General features: G+C 34.7%; 1 protein-coding gene across 6 annotated transcripts in view; it reads right to left on the reverse strand.

The window, feature by feature from the left end:
- The window catches only part of MPDZ (multiple PDZ domain crumbs cell polarity complex component), a 170,578-nt gene that overhangs the window by 28,704 nt on the left and 121,385 nt on the right, over window positions 1–20,489 (reverse strand). For 3 of the 6 annotated variants that reach the window (XM_063080257.1, XM_063080259.1, XM_063080256.1), the window contains 5 exons: window positions 17,243–17,335; window positions 11,085–11,262; window positions 8,153–8,263; window positions 4,203–4,301; window positions 1,110–1,272 (listed from right to left, as the gene is read on the reverse strand). In XM_063080257.1, coding sequence (XP_062936327.1) covers window positions 1,110–1,272; window positions 4,203–4,301; window positions 8,153–8,263; window positions 11,085–11,262; window positions 17,243–17,335 — 644 coding nt within the window. The remainder of the gene's footprint in view (window positions 1–1,109; window positions 1,273–4,202; window positions 4,302–8,152; window positions 8,264–11,084; window positions 11,263–17,242; window positions 17,336–20,489) is intronic. The other 3 variants (XM_063080261.1, XM_063080260.1, XM_063080262.1) reach the window with 3 other exon arrangements.

Consider the following 20,489-nt stretch of genomic DNA (forward strand, 5'->3'; position numbering starts at 1 on the left):
AATAGAAAATTGAAACCTTTTGGTCCACATTTTCCTCAGAGTACATTCTGGCCACTTTGTACTAGCAATATATTCTAATATCACTGATAACAGACTGATAAAACTGAAAATTTTACAAATGATCTCCTCAAAAATGTTACTATATGGCTAATGTCATGCATCCTCCATTTATTCGATTTTTTCTTTACTCAGCACTATACTAACGAGAATCTACATTGATTCTTAACTGGACCCATTTCATAAACTGCCATCTCCTGACTCCTACTGGAATCTATCAGCACAACTTTTATACTCTGTATTTCTGAAAAGCAGGTACTATAGCTATCTCAAGGAAAATAATTTGATTTTTAGAAACTTTTAAAACAATGACACATAATTTTTGGCTAATTTTTTACTATTTCCCTTTAAAATGGCTTATTTCCTTAGAAAACGGAGATGCCCCATTGATCCTAACAGCAGCTACCTTTGAGTGATGCCTGTGCACCAAGCATTGTGCTTAGCACTCATCAGACATAATCTAACTTAATGTTAGCAACCTCAGGGAAGAAATGCATTTTAAAAAGAGAGAGCACCACTGGGCTAAAACTTAGAGGCGGTTACATAACTTACCAACTGCCCAAAGTTTTTTTGTTTGTTTTTTTGGGCAGATGGCTGGTAAGGGGGTCTGAACCCTTGACCTTTGCCCAAAGTTTTAATCTCAACAATTATATTATGTTACCATACTAGTACAGAGAATACCAGAAGTTCAAGATGTAATGCCAACAAAAAGATTTTACAATGAGGAATCTGAGCCTAGAAAGGACTTGTTGAACACCAAAGGGTGGCTGATGGCAGTACTAGCTTCTGAGAGAGTGCCCTGTCATCGACAATTCTCATACAAAGACAAAGTGGGCTTTAACAGGAATGAACATTTAAAGGAAAGGAAGAACGAGATTTCATGTCACAGGAATGTATGTTGCATTCAAGCAAAACAAACTATTTTTTTCCACACAGAACTGCAGTATGCATTACTAAAGTTGAAATTTATTCATCCAGGGGATAAGCCTTGAGAAACTCAAAGCTATTTTAATACTTCTTATAATTAAATGCATCACAAAAAGACAACTTACTCCAGCTGTAACCAAACTCATCCTCTTTGTCCACATCTTCTGAGATTTTGCTTGCAGATGACTGTGCATGATCACTGCCCATTTCTGCAAACGCCGAAGGAGGGGGTGGAGGCATGTCACACAATGGCGCCTGCTCTGGCTCCGACTCTGACTGACTGAGTGCCTGTGGGAACAAGAAGAATGCAGTGGGTATGTGCCATCTAAGGGAGAAAACTTTAAGGAAAAGAAATAAGAGTATAATGTCAGAAACAAACACGAGCTTTAAAATATCTAACAAATAATGGAAAGCTCATACATATATGAAATGTCAGATAGGATTCAAGTAAAGTTTAAATATATTTAAATAGTATCAGAGCACAGTTAATTAAACTGTTATTTGCTATTTTAAGCTAATGAATTATCGAATTTGAAGGCTTAAATGACTTAAGATAGCAGATTGTGCAAACTTCTCCTTTTGGAAAAAAAAATCTCATTCAAAAGTCATAATAAATATGCAGGGGCTGGGCAAGATTTTGGGGGTCTAGATAGGTCTGCCAAGAAACTAAAAAAGAGAAAATTAACAAAAAAGTTGCTCTTCTAAGCTTGTTAGTGAGACTATCTATAAAAAATTCTTTATTGCTACCTGAATCCTCTCTCCAAATGACGTACCAACAAATCCACAGAAACGAGCATTGCACATGCAGCCTCATCTACCATGGGAGCCAGCCTCAGCACAGAGCACAAATTATCCAGATCTGAGCGTGTGGTGTTAAGGGACAACACCCTTGCCAAGGTAGCTCACAAAGTAAATGAGAAAACATAGGGGCATATTTCGTACAAAGCCAAAATGTGGCATACTTGCACACTTGGGACAATAGGTCCTATTTTAAAAAAATGATTTGGCATCATCACATTCTTATATAATAAATTATCAAACAGAATGTTAGCGTTTGAAAGGCCTTTAAGTCATCGAGTTCAGTGTATTCATTTTGCAGATGAATAAACCTTTTGAAACTGAGGCCATGAGAAGTGATTTTGTTCAAAACCACACAGTGGTACTAGACTTCTTTTTACTTAATTCTTAATCCAGTGCACTTTCCATTATACCATGTTGTCTCCTCTAATTTCCAAAGTAAGAGAGTACCTAAATCAAGGGTCAGGGCACCCAGCTAAAGCTAACCTTGGTATGAAGTTGTCTCTGATGCCTTCAACTTGTATTTTTCCTACCCTTCTTTATTTTACTTTTTTCTGCATAAAAATTCCTCTGACATAACCTATTTTATAGGTGTATATTTTTTAAAAAAGATAATTTAAAAAAAACCTATTTCTTATAAGAACACAATAAATAATAGGCAAGCAAAACCATTTAGGAATTATTAATTGGTGCCAAGAATCAGAATACCACAAAATATATCTAACACTAAAACTATTTGACACTGAATATAATCTTTCTTTGATGATTCAGAAAGTACTCAATTTTCTGGCAAAGCGAGAGGATTGGTTGATAAAGACTTAGGGCAATAGATTTTCAGGTAACAGAATCTGCTGTATTAAAATGCTTGTTTACACATCTTGGGTCAAACAGATAGGAGTTACTAGTGAAAATGAAAACCTGATTAAGCTCCCAAATGCTGTGCCATAAATGTCTCAAATTAATAACATAGAAATAAAAATGAACAAACACACAAAAAAACCTCATTTGATCAAATAAAGGTTCATTAATCAAAGTAAAGGAGGGAGATATGTGCTTCAAAATTTTTCTGGTTAAAAAAAATTTTATTTTCTGTAACAACAGATAATGTTAGCAAGAATTAAGTCCATTTCATTTTGAAAAAGCGGAACAAAATCTAATTTAAACTTCCTATAATTTTAACAAATCTATGGGTAAAAATTTATAGATCTTGCTGCATAATTTTTCTGAGCTCTTACTTTCCTTAAGAATAAACAAATAAAATTTATCTGAAAAACCACTCGGAATCTCAGCCACAATATTTTCATACAGTGAGTAAACTACAGTGGTGCCCTAATCTAACTGATGAAGCACAAAACTGATATAAGCCTGTACTTACTCAAGAGGCAATTAGGTGTTCTACTTTAGTTCTTCTGACACCTCCATTCTCTCCAAGATCATGTAACTGACTTGTTATTGACACTTCTTAAAATTTATTAATGAAAATCTAGCTCTCTAACAAAGATTGTTTAGCCTTCATTGGCAAAAATGCAAAGTGCACTTAAAATCACTCCATGCATGTATGTACACATCAAGTACAACATACACGTACAGCACACTGCAACACACCCACTCACAAAAACTTAACACTTCAAACCTTAAATGGTGTGGGAGCAAAAGGGTTAGTTGGGGAACAATGGAAGATAACTCTACTTGAACTCTGTAACTCCTACAGTAATAGAAAACATATTCCTTCAGATACAGCATCTTTGGTTATCTGTATTACAATAACATGAAATTCCAATGAATATTCATAAAATGTTTCCTGAAAGAAATTGGTGACAGCTTTCTTCATTTTCATTAAGTTCTTAAATTTTTATTTCAATTTCGGTTTTATAATTCCATCAGAATATGAGAATATCCAAGTGTAGATTTATGAGCACTGAAACAGTTACATTTCCTGATGCAGGCATTTACATAAACATGCTTTATGAATATTCAACGGACTCCTGCATGTACACATCCACAATTATTTGCAGAGTGATTAACTCATAGAAGAGCTTTTATGACTACCTTGTAGAAGTTCAAAAAGATTTAAACCAATACAAGGTTTTAAAGAAACTGTGTGAAAGCAGTTCATACAACTGGCAACCAAAAAAAAATTTTAAATATCAGTTAATTTAAATCACACCAAAATGCAGTAAAGGCACTGGACTCATGATTCTCCCTCACTCTTCAGAAGGGCCATTTAATTTCTGCTATAAAAGGAAATATTCTCTGGCAAAAAAATGTGCTTAAGAAAGTATTTGTATGCCTACTCCACAGTTGTCTTATTTTTTCCCCTGCCCACAGGTAGTACACAGTGAACTAGGACAAAGGCACAGTAGTAACAAAGAACAAAACATTTGCAAAAGGCAATGGCAAGACAATGGGCATTATCCAACCTTGTCAGCGTTGAATTGTAGAGAGTCAGCAAATGGGTTAGTGCTGCTGAAGTTGTACTTAGGGTAAAGGTTGTGCGGCAAAGAAGGCAAAGGGGATTTCTAAAAGGAAACATAAGAGGCGCTGAGCGCAAAAGAAACGTATTTAACACAACTCAGTTTTAAGAACAAAGCACTTACTGATTAAGACCTGTCTCTATGAAACTAGATCTTTGTGAAGCTTGTGATTAACAGAAACATCTTAAAAGCTCTGGAATAAAAGATTTGCCTCTAATGACCCGAACCTACATTGAGTCTAAATCAGTCCACAAACCATACAGGAAACTAGTCTGTCAAACTGACCCTAAATTTTGTTTCAAAATTAAAACCATGAAAGTGTTTAAATTTACATTAAAAGCTAATTAAAAAAAAAAAAAAAGTCTATCTGCTCCAGAATGCAAATTAAACATTTGCCTGCTAGTTCATTGGTAATCTTCATTATTCTTTTTATTTTCCCAGAAAGGAAACTTTTCATACTTTTACTAGATATTAAAGCTGCTTCAGAGCAATTGTATTTTTTAATTTTAAAAAATGTAATCAACAATTTGTGAAGAAATGAACCAGTGTACAGTGGTGTTCTCTATTTTTGCCCACTTTTTGTGGAGGTAGGAAAATGGAGATTCATGTTTTTATAACATTTCCTATAAAACTTCCCACATTTATGGGGAATTTATGAGGTTTTGGATATTTGAAGTCCTGCCTGAGAGTGTTTCTCACAGGTTTTGTGGCTTGCCTGTAATATGCCCTGAGTGAGGACTGTTAGAGCTGAATATACATATTAAAGGCACGATGAGTGCCAGACAGAATTTAGCATTTCACAGATTTGTTTTGTTTTTTAAAGTAATTTCCTTAGCACAATAAATTCTTCTTCTTCTTCTTTTCATACCCACTATCTTTTTCCTTTATTGACTGTATCTTTCAGGGGAAATTGCAGACATTTGAAATTCATATTGGTTCCAATTAAATGTTTGTGTTACTTCTCCCTGTAAAAAAAACAAAAACCACTGGCAGGCATCAAGTATAGGGAGAGGTTGTCATGTGACACCCCATGTATGGGGGAACACTGGAAAGACTCTATCTTCAGCGCCTGTACTAAAGCTTATGCCATACTGCCATTTCAATCTGCTCTTCTTGCAATGTTTTTACTACAGAGAAAAGATAGGGAAAAGAAATGGGCACAATGACATTTCTGCTCATCTCCACTTTCTCCCTGCTTTTCAGTTAAAAATGTCAACTGCCACATTACAAAAGAGATCACAAATGCCAAGGAATATGACCATTTATTAAGTTGGAAGAAGTGACTATGCAGAGAAGAAAAACCTATCCTAGGCAAAATAAGTCAATACTATGGAAGATGGAGATCATCTCTAATCCATGATATTTCTAGGTTAATGTGTCCGTAATAATCCTGTGGAACAAAAGAAAATAAAACCATAATGTCAAGAAGTGGAATATTTAAAGAGAGCTCTAGTTTTTTTGGTTGTTTGTTTTTTGTTTTAATTTTTTTTTTTAAATCTGCAGATTTTATAGGATTAGAATTTGGCCCTGGTAGCACAGTGTAAAAGTACAGCATGAGCACAGCAGATGAAATGGTAGATTGCTCTATTATTACAGAAAGATTTATAGAAACAGACTATATTCCTTATTAAAAAATCAATGATGAAACTTCTGTTTACAGTCTCAAGGGCTGATAAAAGCAGAAACATTATTAACTAGGAAGCACAGAGATGACAAAAACATTCTCTGGCCCATATTAACAGGGCCCACATTTCACGAATTCATACTAGTGAAATTTCAGGGCTAGTTCAGGGAAGTTCTGATTCCTTAACAGTGAAAGGGAGAGAGACTGACGCCTCTTCAGCCTATGTATAAGATTTCCTAGAAGCTTTACCCAACATCCACAAATAAAACATTTACTACTAAGAGATTCTTAATTATGTTATTTGTGATGTTTTTCCCTTTAGATTACTGGAGACATGATTATTTCCTCAGGGAAGTAAATCATTGGAAACAAAGTATATCCATTTTAAATGCAAAATTAATTCTAATTTCCCAAAGCAAAATGCGTATAACTTGACTAAACATGTCATTCTAAGCAAGATCTATCCTGGAATAATTGCTATAAAATCAGGCATCATTATACTTTAGATAGTAAAATAGTAGTATTTTCCAGGTGTATAAGACAATATCTTCTTAGTTCATTAGAAAATGTGACTAACACTGAAAGAAATATTTGTAGTTTAAGTTTTTAAAGTAATATTGAGTCTCACTATTCAACATTTTACAGTATTGTTCCAAATGATATAAAAGTTGGAAATTAAAAATAAAAGAAAAAAAGGAATAAAACACACACACATAAAAATAGCTTTAACTTAACTTAAAAACAGCCATTTACCAACATTATCATTCTGTGTCTATGTTTAACACATAGAAACAAATGTAAAAAGATGTGTAGTTATTTAAACAAACTCTATAGCATTTGTAAAGAATGCAGCATGATGCAGCCCTACCATTTGGCAGATTTTCTATCTGAATAGATAATTATTACCTAACAATAAACAGCTGAATGATAAAAACTGCAGATGTGAAGATAACTGCTTACATTAAGAACTACTAAATTCACTCCTTACAATGAACCCAGACCAGAGTTACACCTGTCTCAATAACAAAAGGAAGGACCAGTAAGAATAATCTTGTCACTTAGTATTCATTCCATGGAATAGAATATTGATAAATTACTATTACTGATCTCATCTATGGAGCTGTTTGCTACTTTCCTTCCATCATTTGAGCATTAATGACTTAGTTCTTAATTTTACAAGTTAAAATAAATGTATTTTGGTAATAAAATTACATATTTTAAGTTTTAGATGATGCCTTTAACTTGCCTAACATATGTTGATGTTTTTCTTTTAAAAACAATCAACCCTAAAAACTAGTAAGCAGATAATTCAAAGAAAATCGATATGACAGGGGTTGTTAGGTCCAGAAGTACAGTCTCGAAGAGCTTCTGGACATCTAGGGAACTCCTGAAAAAGTGTACAAACTTTTGGGTAAATATGTATGTTTGTGAAGAAATTTCAAAGGGGTATGGGCCCCAATAAATTTAATAACTGCTACATATAAAAACATTTTTTTTCAATGAGTCATAAGGAATAGAAAAAAGTTTTAAACTCTTGGCATGGTTTTTATCTTCAGCATCATTAAGACAATTCAAATACACAAAGCTTCACTTTGTATCTTCTCTATCAACAACATTCATTACATCTGCTTACATTTTCTAACATAATTTTTAAAGCTATTTTACCTGTGATGACTGACTGTAAAATGGGTTAACAGGTTTCTGTCCACCAGGAGCTATACTGTGATGAAGAGCTGTACAGTGCTTGTGGCTGGGAAACAGCAGTTATGAAACCATTTGTGAATAAACAAAATCTACCCTGTAGAAATTTAATTTTCAGTGGGATACACAAATTCATTAAAGATCATTTGCAGGTGATTATGGGATTGCATAAGCAGGAGATTCTGTCTACAGAATAAATTCCAAGAAAATGTAATCACTCTGGCTTCTAAGAGACTCCATTAGAGATCATGGACTATTAAAATGAATGACTACACCACATTTCTTTTAACAACTTGTGTATTATGTGACTATAATAAACACTAGACACCTAAGGCCACCAATACACTCTACTTCTGAGTGTTTTCAAAAGACTTCAAGTCTTTGTTGAACATGGTGGAAGAGATTTCCAAGATAACTCAATTTTTAAAAAAGCAAAACAAACTTTTAACAAGTCTTCTGAGATTTCAAGAATTGATATCTTTGCTCATGCAGACAACTTGGCCCTTGATATGTTAGATTCCAAGTTGAACACTGTTTGCATATGCCTACCTTGCCCTTTGTGTTTGCTTACCCTTGGTCTGTTTATAATGCTCTGAACCATAAAGACTACAGGGTTGCCTGCTTTCCGAATGGCTTCCACAGCTTGCTCATGGCTTGCATCTCTGAGGTCCATTCCATCCACCTGCAATGGAAGGCCTCAGCTTAACATTTCAAGAAGCTATAAAACAAAAGAAAAATTTGTGGATCTGAAATTTTGAGGATCCTTTGTTAGGCTCCTGGAAAATATGTTTCTGTATCAAAAATAATTGAGACTACTTGTGAGGCTGCAGAATTTCTTATCTGCCCAGCAGACTTGTGGTCCCTTGTTTTGGACACAGATTTCTGTCTCTAATAATCAACTATAGTAATAATCAATTAGAATAAAGGCTCTGCTTCTGCATTTCTTGCATTGCTCACTTGTTCCTTTAAATTAATAAATCAGCATCGTTAAAGAAATAATATAAGGGGACTACCTAGCAGCACTGTCTTCATCATGAGTCCCTGTACTAATTTTCTTCTAATAGAGTGGTTTAGGAAGCAGGTGGGTGATGATGTCTTGTATATTTCTCTCTGTACAGAGATGCTTGAAGTTAAAAACAAAATTCTGATATCCAGAAAAATCAGATTATCATAAGATTAGTTTTACAAAAGAGTCTTTGCAGTAGACATGAAGGAGCTGAAAGCCAAGAAACTGTGCTTATTTGTTAGTAATTCTTATATACATAGCTTGAAAATAGTTATTTTATAATTTTGTATTGACCATGGCTTGCCTGGGTGATTATCAGCTCAGCTTATATGCTATATGAGTAAGAAGGAAAATAGTTTAAAAGGCCAAATGCTAATCCTGCCAGAAAACTACAGGATGTTATTATAATTTTATCATTTCCAATTACCATGATATGATATACACAACAAAATAGCAGACTCAGAGTGCACACAACTCTGGAAAAGAAAGTTAATTATTAGATATTTTCATAGAACATTATCATTGTTAAAAGATTAAAAGAATTTTATACATTTAGTTTAAAACCTCCTGAAGGTTGACACTTGGATGACATATTTTTTTTCAGTGCATATTAAGAATGGCTTCCAACTTGAACAAAGTCAGTATACATGTCTTCTATATGTCTACAATACATTCCATTAGTGGGAAAATTCAACAGGAGCTAAATATCTTTCTTTAAGTCCAAAGAACTCTATACTCAGATGGAATACTTTGCAGGTCTCAACTCACCTAGTTTACATACATTTTCAGAAACTGCTAGCAGAGGCACATTTTAGAATCCACAGGATTATGGAGGCCTATGGCTTTCTGATTTACTGGAAAAGCCCCTGCATATAAGGCACTCAACAAATCATTGCTAAACTGTATACAGTGTTTTATAACACAAAAACGTCCCTCTCTTTTCAATGTGAAAGAAATACTTTAATTCTTTCAATACTTTTAAACAACATTTTGGGGCAAACTATGACTAATCCTTTCTAGAAATAATTACAAATATTTCTTACTTTTTCTGTTTCAGTCAAAGGTATTTAATAGTAAAGTATACATAAAATAAACTTTCTAGTGGCAATCTAAAATTTTCAATTTACTCTAACTAAAAAAGAGTCCTTTAAAAACAAGCTAAGATGTGATCTAATGAAAATTAAGGATGCAGGAGGAGAGAAAAAGCCTATCACTCTTCCTTATAAATGGTCACAGAAAAAAAAAAAAAGAGAGAGAGAGAAAAGACATGGCTTTTGCTTTCTCTCCAGTCTCAATTTTCTTCCCTTTTCAGATCTGGGAGACAATCAATCTATGAAAGAATAAATAAATCTTAAAATGTTCATTTTAAAGTCCTGATTTATAAGTTATAATCTCTTTTTAAACAATTAAGACATTTTAATGTGTAAGCTAGAGGGGTTTAGAAAAATGAGAGACAGTCACCTGTATAAAGTAAACATAATGGTAATTATAGTAATGAATTTGTCTCTTTTAGACTACTCTGTAAATCTTGAAAACTCAGAAAATCTTGGTCAGGTATCCCTTTCTCTACCCTTTTAAATAAATCTATGCTTATTCTGATGAAATAATTTATCACACCATGCTGAAGTGACTTGATCACTTGTCAAGTCTGTCCCACTTGGCAGGCAGGCATGGTGCCTTGTTTACTCTGGGATGCCCAGAGCCTGTTATAGCACCTGGAATGCAACAGCTGCTCCAGGAATATTTGTTGAATAAATGAGTGAGTGACTCATGAGAGAAGAATCTATTTAAAATATTAAACTTCACTTTGAATTAAGGCACAATTTGACCACAGGCTTTTCTCTTGCACATAACAAAATACACATACATGTGCACATACATGCACGCAAGAGCGTGCGCACGCACATGCACACACACACACACACACAGAGCCTTCAGTGGTGAGTGTGCAGGGCACTGAGAAGGAGGATGAAGATCTTGGCTTGGACTGAAGGGGAAGGTAGTCAAGGTCTTAGCATTAAATATCTTACAAAGAAAGACCCAATTGGGAAAAAGTAACCTCACCCAAGAACATTTATCTATAATGAAATGATAATGATAAAATATTTCTTGAAATAAAATCTCATTGGAAAACTTAAGTATGATGTGTACATTTTGTGTCTGTGTGTATATACATAATTTTAAATAATTCAATTTCTCCCCAATAAATTTGCCTTGTTCTTTCAAACACAACATAATTATTTTAGCTTGGGACCAATGTTTTTTAAATGGCTGGTTATATCCCCAAACATCAGTCTTTACATCAAGATATACAACGTATCATTGTACATAAGAGAAAATTCTAAATGAAAAGATACAAATAAGAAAGAAATGCTTTAACCCCAAACATATATTACTCTAATGTCAGGTCGAGTAACCAGTATAGAGATGACAATTCCCTTGGTAAAGAGGATAGACAGGTGAAGAATTTTGGCACAGAAATCTCACTGGAGGGTACCTCTACTATTCTATCTCCAGGTTTCAAGGTTCCATTTTTGCCAGCTGGACTATCTTCAAGAACATGTTTGATGAAAATGCCTCTCATCACTTCACCGTTGCTTAGACGACTCCCCATCCCTCGTCCACCAACAATGCTGATGCCCAAGGATTTGCTTGGTTCTCTCCAAAGTTCAACCCTATGAAAATAAAAATTCACACTCTTATAAGAAAACACAGGGGAAAAGCTTCATAATATTGGATTTGGCAATGATTTCTTGTATATGACACCAAAGGCACAGAAAACAAAAGAAAAAAGAGACAAAATAGACTTCATCAAAACTAAAAACTTTTGCTCATCAAAGGACACTATCAATAGGATAAAAAGACAACCCACAGAAGAGAAAATATTTGCTATTCACATATCCAATAAGGGATTAATATCCAGAATATATCGAGAACTCCTAAAACTCAAAAAAAAGAGAGAAGCAAATTTAAAAATGGGCAAAAGAGTTGAATAGTCATTTCTCTAAGAAAGATATATAACTGGCCCATTAGTGCATGAAAATATGCTTAACTTCACTAATCATTAGGGACATGCAAATCAGAAGTGCAATAAGATATCATCTCACAACCATGAGGATGGCTACTATCAAAAAAGAAAACAAGTATTGGTGAGAATGTCGAAAAAATTAGAACCCTTGTGCACTGCTGGTGGGAATGTAAAATCATGCAGCTGCTATAGCAAACAGTACGTTGGTTCCTCAAAAAATTAAAAATAGAATTACCATATGATTTAGCAACTTAATCTCTGGGTATATACTGAAAAGAATTCAAAGCAGGGTCTTGAGAAATATTTGTATACCTATGTTGTAAGAAGCATTATTCACAATAGCCAAAGGTAAAAGCAACCTAAGTGTCCATTAACAAATATACGGATATATAAAATGGTATATACATAATATTATTCAGCCTTAAAAAGGAAGGGAATTCTGAAACATGCTATGACATGGATAAACCTTGAGGACATTATGCTAAGTGAAATAAGCCAGTTAAGTAAAATAAAGGAGAAATGCTGTATGATTCCACTCATATAAGGTACTTAGAGTAGTCAAATTCATAGTGACAGAAAGTAGAATGGTGGTTGCTAATGGGTGGAAGAAGAGAGGAACAGGTAGTTATGGCACAGAATTTCAGTTTTGCAAGATGGAAAAAGTTTTGTATGTGGACGGTGGTGATGGTTGCATAGCAATATGAATGTGCTTAATGCCACAAAACTACATATCTAAAAATGGTTAAAATGATTAATAATAATAATAAATATGTTAAATGCAATGGAATGTTATATATGTTGATTTTTTGCAAAATACTATTTGCTCAATTTATTAAGGTTTTACTAGTAGCAAAACAAGATAATTTTAAATACTTTCCCGATTACATGTTTTGTAGAGTCTGATCAATGCTAACGTTATTTCTGAAGCTGATTTGTTACAAATAAATACTGGACTTGCACTCCACGCTAAGGCAATGTAAAAGTACCATTTGGCAGAAGTTTTAGTATTACAGACATTAAGTAATAAAGAAATTCAGCTACCACTGAATAGACGGTAGCTTCTAAGCTTAGCAACCAAGTCAAGAAAAAGAACATTCCTGTACATGTCAGAAGCTTTCTCTGCAAAAGTCTTTCTTGCCGAGGCAGACCTGTTCACTAACGGTCAGGGCATGAAGAACAGTGGCCGACAAAATCCTACATGATCTGATCCCGCCACTCCCTCCCTAAACTCATCTCCCATGGCTCTCCACCTTCCTCTCTTCACTCCAGGTACCACATCATCTCCTAAATGTTCCTTAAATTCATCTGGCATTCTCCTGGACCTTATGGCACTTCTTATGTCCTCTTCTTTGAATGTACTTCCCATACACACAAAATCAACAAGTGAACTCATATATAATAATTGCAAAGAGGTATAAAACTTATGAATGGATTTAAAGTACACATCTTGTAAAAGGCAGGGATGTAAGAATAAGGTGAATTGCAATGGAGTTTAGTCAAGATGAGTCAGCAGCTCAGAATGTTGGAAGAAACATACCAAACAGAGCTTTAAGGAGATAACAAGACCTGCAATCTACTCCATGCTGCATAAAGGAAGACAATATTGGACATTAGGTAGGAAAACACAGCATGGTCAAACGCCCTCAACACTGACACCAGAGGTGCTCCCAGAGGAGAGGCAAGATTGAAGTAAGGACTCCTACTAAATGAAGGAGGTCTCACTAGGAGAAAGATTAAAGAGCATCACAGCTAGAGGGAGAGGATGGCCAGTGGGTCAGATGGATACAGATGCTGAGATACATCTTTTCTTTGGTCAGTACTTTTTTCTTAACTTGAAATCTACAGTCCTAGAACCTCTTTCTGTTTAGTTTGAAAGTATCTCACCATGATCCTTGATCTTATGAAATCTCTGTGAATAAACTAGTTAAAATCCAATTCATCATTTTCTCTCACTCTAGGAGTTCTGTGAAAGAAAAGAATCAACATCCTTCCATATTTCTTAAAGCAGTGCCTAAGGTAAACCGGCAAAGTAAAGAAGTCAGTAAGTTTAGCCATTGTACGAACACACGTAAGAATCCAGAATACATAGGCGGGACTGCTAAACTCTTCTCTTAAAAAGGAAAAATAATAATAATAAAAGAAAGAATAGAAGAAAACGTCTCCTAGGACTCTTTGTGGTTGATCTGAATTAAAAAGTAGTTCTTATGATTTCTTGAATAACACAACAACAACAAAAACAGAAGTAGCAGCAAACATTTATTAAGGACTTATCATGTGCTCAGCATGATTCCCTAAGTGAGTTACATATACTTTCATTTAATTCTCACATCATCCCTACAAAGTAGATACTCTTATTAGCCCCATTTTACAAAGAAGCAAAGAGACACAGAGAGCTTAAGTAACCTCTGGGTAACACACCACCTGCTCTCATAGGGTTTGGCACAAATAGCAAGGTCCTTCAAATACACTCTCTAGAAGTATAAATCCTTAAAACAAAGGAGGAAATAACCAAAGACAGAGCTGCCAAAATGACCACAGTGGTGAGGAACCAGACTCCTTATTCACTGAACACAGCATTCTAAATATCCCCAGGAAAGAGAAGGGGGATCTATAAAAGAAATAACTTACAGAACATGTTCACTTCAGAGTTAGTTTTATAGAAAAAATGTCAGCCTTTTTTGAGATTTATACAAGGCTTTTTAGAAAATGAAATTCAGAAAAGGAAAGGCAGAACACAATTATGAGGCCATACTGCCAGAGCTGTGAACTGAGTCCCTGGGTCCAAGTCCTGCTCTTTTGCTACTTAATAATTATGTGACACTGGGCAATATACTTAGTCTTTCCTTCTCCTACTTTCCTCAGCTGTGAAATGAGGAGCCAATAAGGGACTCTATATCAGAGAGTTGATGTGAGGATTAAATTACATATAAGTGCAAAACAAAAGCTCTGGCACATAATAAGCAATCAATAAATCTTTTATTATTGTGATGAGGAGGAGGAGGAGGATGAGTACTGCAGTAATGGAAGCAAGACACAAAATTCAATCCATATGACAAATGAGCAAATGTATATTCTACCCCATCAATCCTGTTACACTTACATCTTGTTTATTAAGACAAAGTACAATTTTCCACCCATCAGAATGACAAAAAACTTTTAAAAAAAAGATCATATGATGTGGTAACAAAGATGTGGAGAAAATGGAACTCTCATACGTTGGAAACAGAAGTAAAAATGGGTATAGCCACCTTAAAAAGCAATTTGACAACTTCTAATAAAGTAAAAAAATACATATAAATCTATGGGCCAGCAATTTCACCTCTGAATACATACCTTAGATAAATCTTCTTACTTAAGTATAAAGAAACAGCGATGCTTACTGCTTAGAGTTATCATAATAGCAAATAACTGTTAACTACCCAAATGTCAACCTGAGAACTGATAAACTGTGGTATATCTACATATTGAAATGCAACACAACTCAATTAAATGAATTAAGTCTTTAAATATCAAACATGATAGATATCCAAAACATAAGATTAAGAGAAAAATTAAGCAAGCTACAAAATGATACATACAGTATGATACTAATTCTGTAAATAAAAATCACATGCAAAATAAGAGTAATACAGCCTATTTTACAATCTTAAAATTTACACTTTGCTAAAAAGTATTCTCTACTTGCACACAAAGTAAATTTTTGTCAACTTCATGAAAGAACATCCCATCACATTTCCAGTGCTATGAAACATATTCATAACACTTGTTTCATCATTTACTAAAATCTCTGATTATTCTGGTAAGCTCTTTCATCATATTGTATGAACTTTCCCCTAAAAGTTGCTTACTGCTTCTATACACATTAATGAGTACACTAATGAGAACCTTCTTTAAGATTTATGAAAGCTTCTCACATTTTCTCTATGTAAGGTAGTTTACCCCCTTTAGAGATATCTCTTAGGCTAATGTGAAGGTTAAAAGTATAAAAATCTTCCAGTCCAGAAATTATGCTCTTCTTCCTTATAAGAAAATGTCATAATTATTCCCATATTCAATGCTTTCTCTTTGCTTAGTTATTAGTATTCAATATTATATCATTGTAGACAAAGCCAACCACTGGCTAAACACTCACTCTGTGCCAGGAATTATACTAAGAATTTTATATGCATTATCACACACTGAATCCTCCCCCAAACTCAAAAAGTTCTATTATTAATCTCATTTTACAGATAAAATAGCTGAAATCTAGCAGTTTGAGAAACTTGTCTTAGAAAGCATCAAAGCTACAATTCAAACATCGCTCTTAATGACTCCAGCTGTTTTTCATATTGCCTTCTAAAAACTACTTTTCCTCTCATAATGTTGTTATTAAAATTGACCAACCTATCTTTTTTTCTTGTGATTACTGTCTTCCAACAAAATAAAAAAGTTTATCACTATGACCACCTGCTACAAAATAACTTCATCTAATTTATTTCTGCCTCCATGTACAAATAAATAGACACTTAACACCTTATACTTTCTGCCACAAATCTAGCACTTTTATCCTGTTCTTAATGTGGGCAGTGCTGCAGAGAGACCTTGAATTTTTTTAAGTAAGCTAGATGGCTTTTGAAGAAATTCAAATCAAAAACTCATTTTTAGATGTCTGGAAATGCTTACTGTTTCTTTGAAAGCAACATAAAATAATGTTTTCTATATTTAAAAAATATTTCAATGTGATGGCTGCAGGCTCAAGTTCATTTGCAAGAAGAGAAAGCATCAAATTGTATTCCATCTCTGAATAAGAGAAATTCTTCTCTTGAGTATTTTATTTATTCACTATAGAACAAATATTAACGCTTACTAAAAGCAAGGCACCATCATGATGGTTACCTTTAGATCTGTTTGGAGGCAGCATCCAAAGATTTCTTACGTTTTAAACTTAATGCAAAACACCTTATACTGTTCTTAGTTTCACATTTTTCTACATCTTGCCCAGCAAAGTAAAATATAACTTCCTGAAAGCAGCATTGATGTCTTACACTTACTTCCCTGTTATTCACAACATAGGTTTCAAGTCTGGGTCCATAATCAGGACTCAATAAATTCTTATTAAACTGAAGTTGATTTTACTTAGCATGAACACGTCAATATGCCTTAGTGACGCACCGTGATACATCATTGTATATTTAGGAAAGTCGTCTTTTCTATCACATGTGAAGCTGGTGCTAGACAGACCATGGCTGAGGATAACCTCAGCCTGTGATAACAAGGCTGCTTAACTTTCACACATGAACACTTTGAACATATATGTTTGATGAATATCTAGTTTCTAAAAATGCCAGATAAAATTTAAATGAACATTTGGTGGTATAACTAAGATCAAACTCTACAGAAAGTGTTATCCATTCCCACCACCTACTCATAATTTTCTCCAGTTAATATTATTCAGTCTCTGCTATGTGCCAGATCCTTGCATATATAATATGCTCATTTTAACCCACTGAACACATGAAGAAATGGAGAGCATTAGGAATATTAAACAACTTACTCAATGTCACAAGGAGCAAGTTGTAATCCAGCACTTGAAACTACACCTCCCATTCCATAGGCACCGAGTGGGCAGAGACAGAAAGAGTCCTTACCGTCGGGGCTGATTCCAATTGCTGTATGCTGCATTTTGAAGTTCACTTTCTTCTCCCTCTCCTTCTTCTCGCTCTGGTAGTTCTGGAATATCTCTGATCAAAGAGTTACACAATGAGTACTCCAAAATCCAGTACAACCATGCAGGATTGTCTTGTATATACTTTATTGTTGGTTTAGCTAAAAATGCAAACTGCTTCATATTTTCACCATACCTGGTCAATAAGCAGGTAATATTTTTATAGGAGGAGGAAAGGAAAACCTAACCAAACAAAATAAAAACCTTACTTTATAATCAATATACCATAACTTAGTCTGGAGATACAGCTGAACACTGAGTCTTGTCTAGTCTTTCTTTCCTGATGGAACATGGGAGAATAAAGGAAAGAAATGGGATAAATAAAGGTAGAAGGGGATAAATACCAGAATTTTAAAGAAAAACTATTCAACAAGTATTTCTTAAATTCCTACCACGTCTAAGAAGCTAGAGGCAACATGTGGGTTATAAGCATGCAAAGCCCTGATCCCCACTCTGAAGGAATTTATCATCAAGTATGCCAGGAATTTAGTATCTCTGCTTCCTAAGAATGGACCAAGGCTTTCCCTTCGACCTTTGAAGAAAGATGGAAAATGCTTATGGTCGAGCTTCGGACCATCCAGAGGGCCCAGACACAGAATGCTCTTCACAGGAAAGTAGTTTACAATATAACTGTATTCAACATCACATTTTAATTTCCACAGCCATTCAGATTTTGCCAAATGCCAAGCATGTAACAAAATGTGTGCAGTCTGTTGACTGAAAATAAAACTGTATAATAGCTATACGAAGAAATATTTTGTTTTTCTAGAGTAATACTTTGCATCAATAAATGACACTGTAACAGCAATAGAGAATGATTAAATTGATTATGACATATCCTTATGCTGTTGGTAAACATTGGATTTCTAAAGAAACATACCCACATATTCCTTTTAAAGCAGAGAAGGCTATAAAAATTCTAATTCAATAAATATTTTCAGTTGATTTATACAGAAATTAAAAAATCTAGAGAAAGTATATGTTCAACCTATAGCCATTCCTTACTAATAGGAACACTGAACTCTCTCAAATTATATTATCTTTAGACTTTGAGATCAAAAGTCATCTAATCCAGTAACCTATCTTGAATGCCTCCATGTGTTTCACAACATTTCTGACAAGCAACAGTTCAGGCTCTCCTTGAACACTGCATTCTTTCTTTGACCTGAATGTAGATTTTTGTTTTTAAATTGTAAGGATGTAATCTACCTGCTATAGGTCCTACCCATTGATTTTTTGTTTGAAATCTTGTCCTGTGCAAATTGAAGCATAAGGCTCTTAATAAGGCTTAGGTTCCTAGAGTCTACGCCTGAGAGTAGAGCTGGGAACAGATCCAAGACGGGGATTCTAAAAATGATGTCAAGGAGCTGACTGAGAAATAGACAGTCCAAGTGAAGCCCTCATCTAGAGGATGCAAAGCAGAGAGGTAAAAACTAGGCCCAACTCTCTGGAAATACAACTGGAGATATGATGGAAACATGATGGAAAAATCAGGTTTGGAAGGCAGACAAGAATGAGAACTTAGAAAGTGTCCCCAAAATATTCAGTGACAGCCATGGAATGGTAGGAGGTTTTTAGTCCTAAAGCCTAAGCTGTGGGAAATACTCAAGAACACTATTAGCCATACTGCTCCTGCTTTTTTAGCTATAAAAAGACCAATATCCTAATCCTCTTATACAAAAAACCCAGTCTCTACAAATGATTCTATAATCTTGAACCCTTTCACTAACACAGATATGCTCCTCTATCTGTGCTGATCATCGCTAATCCATCGGAGAGTGTGGTTTCGGGGACTCAAATGTCATGTATTCCATAGAGCAGAGGGGACCATTTCTCTTCCTCCTGCACATACCCAGCCATGAAAAGAATCACACTTCTTTGCACCTGTTACAGTGCTGAATACCAATTAAATTTCTAACAGTTATTAATGAGATAGGAGGTGCTCAGGCCACTCCCCTGGGTCTAAAATTACTCCCCTAGAACTCAAGCTCCATTCAAATCCTAAGCTACAGTGGCCTGTAGCACGTATTTTTGGCACCAGCACTCGGAGATTAAGACCAAAGGGGGAGATTTATGTAATCTCACTCACCAAGCATGCTTAGTAGAAAGTTTATCCCTTGAATGACCTTCCATTGGAGATGCTAAAGAGCATCAAAAAGCCTGGCTCTGACACTTAGCTGTGGGACTTGGGCAAGTTATTTAACCTCTGTCTATGCAGAGTCTTCCTCTGTAAAATGCAGATCATTCTGTTTTGTTCTAAGCACTCTGAAGTTAAAAAGCAAACACACTTTCTCTGCAGTGAAGCAGCTAGTCACAGCATTGAACAATCCAGGCCTTTCTATGTGGGAAGGAAAACACAGTGCTGAAAGCAGCTGTTTCTTTCTAATAACTTGGAGTGTTTTAAGACTCCAGAACTTAAAAAGACTAAGGTGTTACCTAATGTATTCTTAAAATACGCCATTTGAAACAACATATCAAAAGAACATTGGAGTGATTGCTTTTATGATTTTGACAAGAAACTCTCGGGGAACTGCAATCAAGTCATGCCACTAACCCTGAGATGGAAATTCTAGAGCAGTGTGTAGCTGAACTTTGCACAGGGTAGAGTGAATACTCCTTTTCCTATAAACTTCATGAGGCCCCAAAGACCATGACATTCCTGCCTTTAATAAACTCATAACATACCTTTCCCTTCCCTAACGCTTTCTGTATACCGTGGTCAAGTGTAATTTGCAGAGAAAACAGTGATGCACCAGCAATCGACCACCAGATTTGTCTTTAAGCATGTGACAGTCACAAGCACCCTGGTCCTCTCAGAAGTTTTCCCTTTATTATTTAAAGGTTCATAATACATTGTATATCAAGAGCCGAACATTCCTTTTCCTGATATACGTGTATACTAAGTGGTTAATAACCATTAAAAAATGTTTCTAGATCTGTATGTATGTTAAGAAAAGAATAAGTAAAATTTCTGAAGATGTTTGATAATATCTATGAAAGAGGAAAAAACATTATACAAAACCATATAAATTGTAGGTTTTAAGGAATTAATGAAATAATATTCATATCTGGGATGAATTTCCAAAACTTAATATGTTAAAAGTGTTATATATCTGCTGGTAGAATTAAAGATTATTTTGATTTCTTGATTTGAATATTCATATATTTCC

Source organism: Cynocephalus volans, chromosome 16, assembly GCF_027409185.1.
Source record: "Cynocephalus volans isolate mCynVol1 chromosome 16, mCynVol1.pri, whole genome shotgun sequence".
Lineage (NCBI taxonomy): Eukaryota > Metazoa > Chordata > Mammalia > Dermoptera > Cynocephalidae > Cynocephalus > Cynocephalus volans.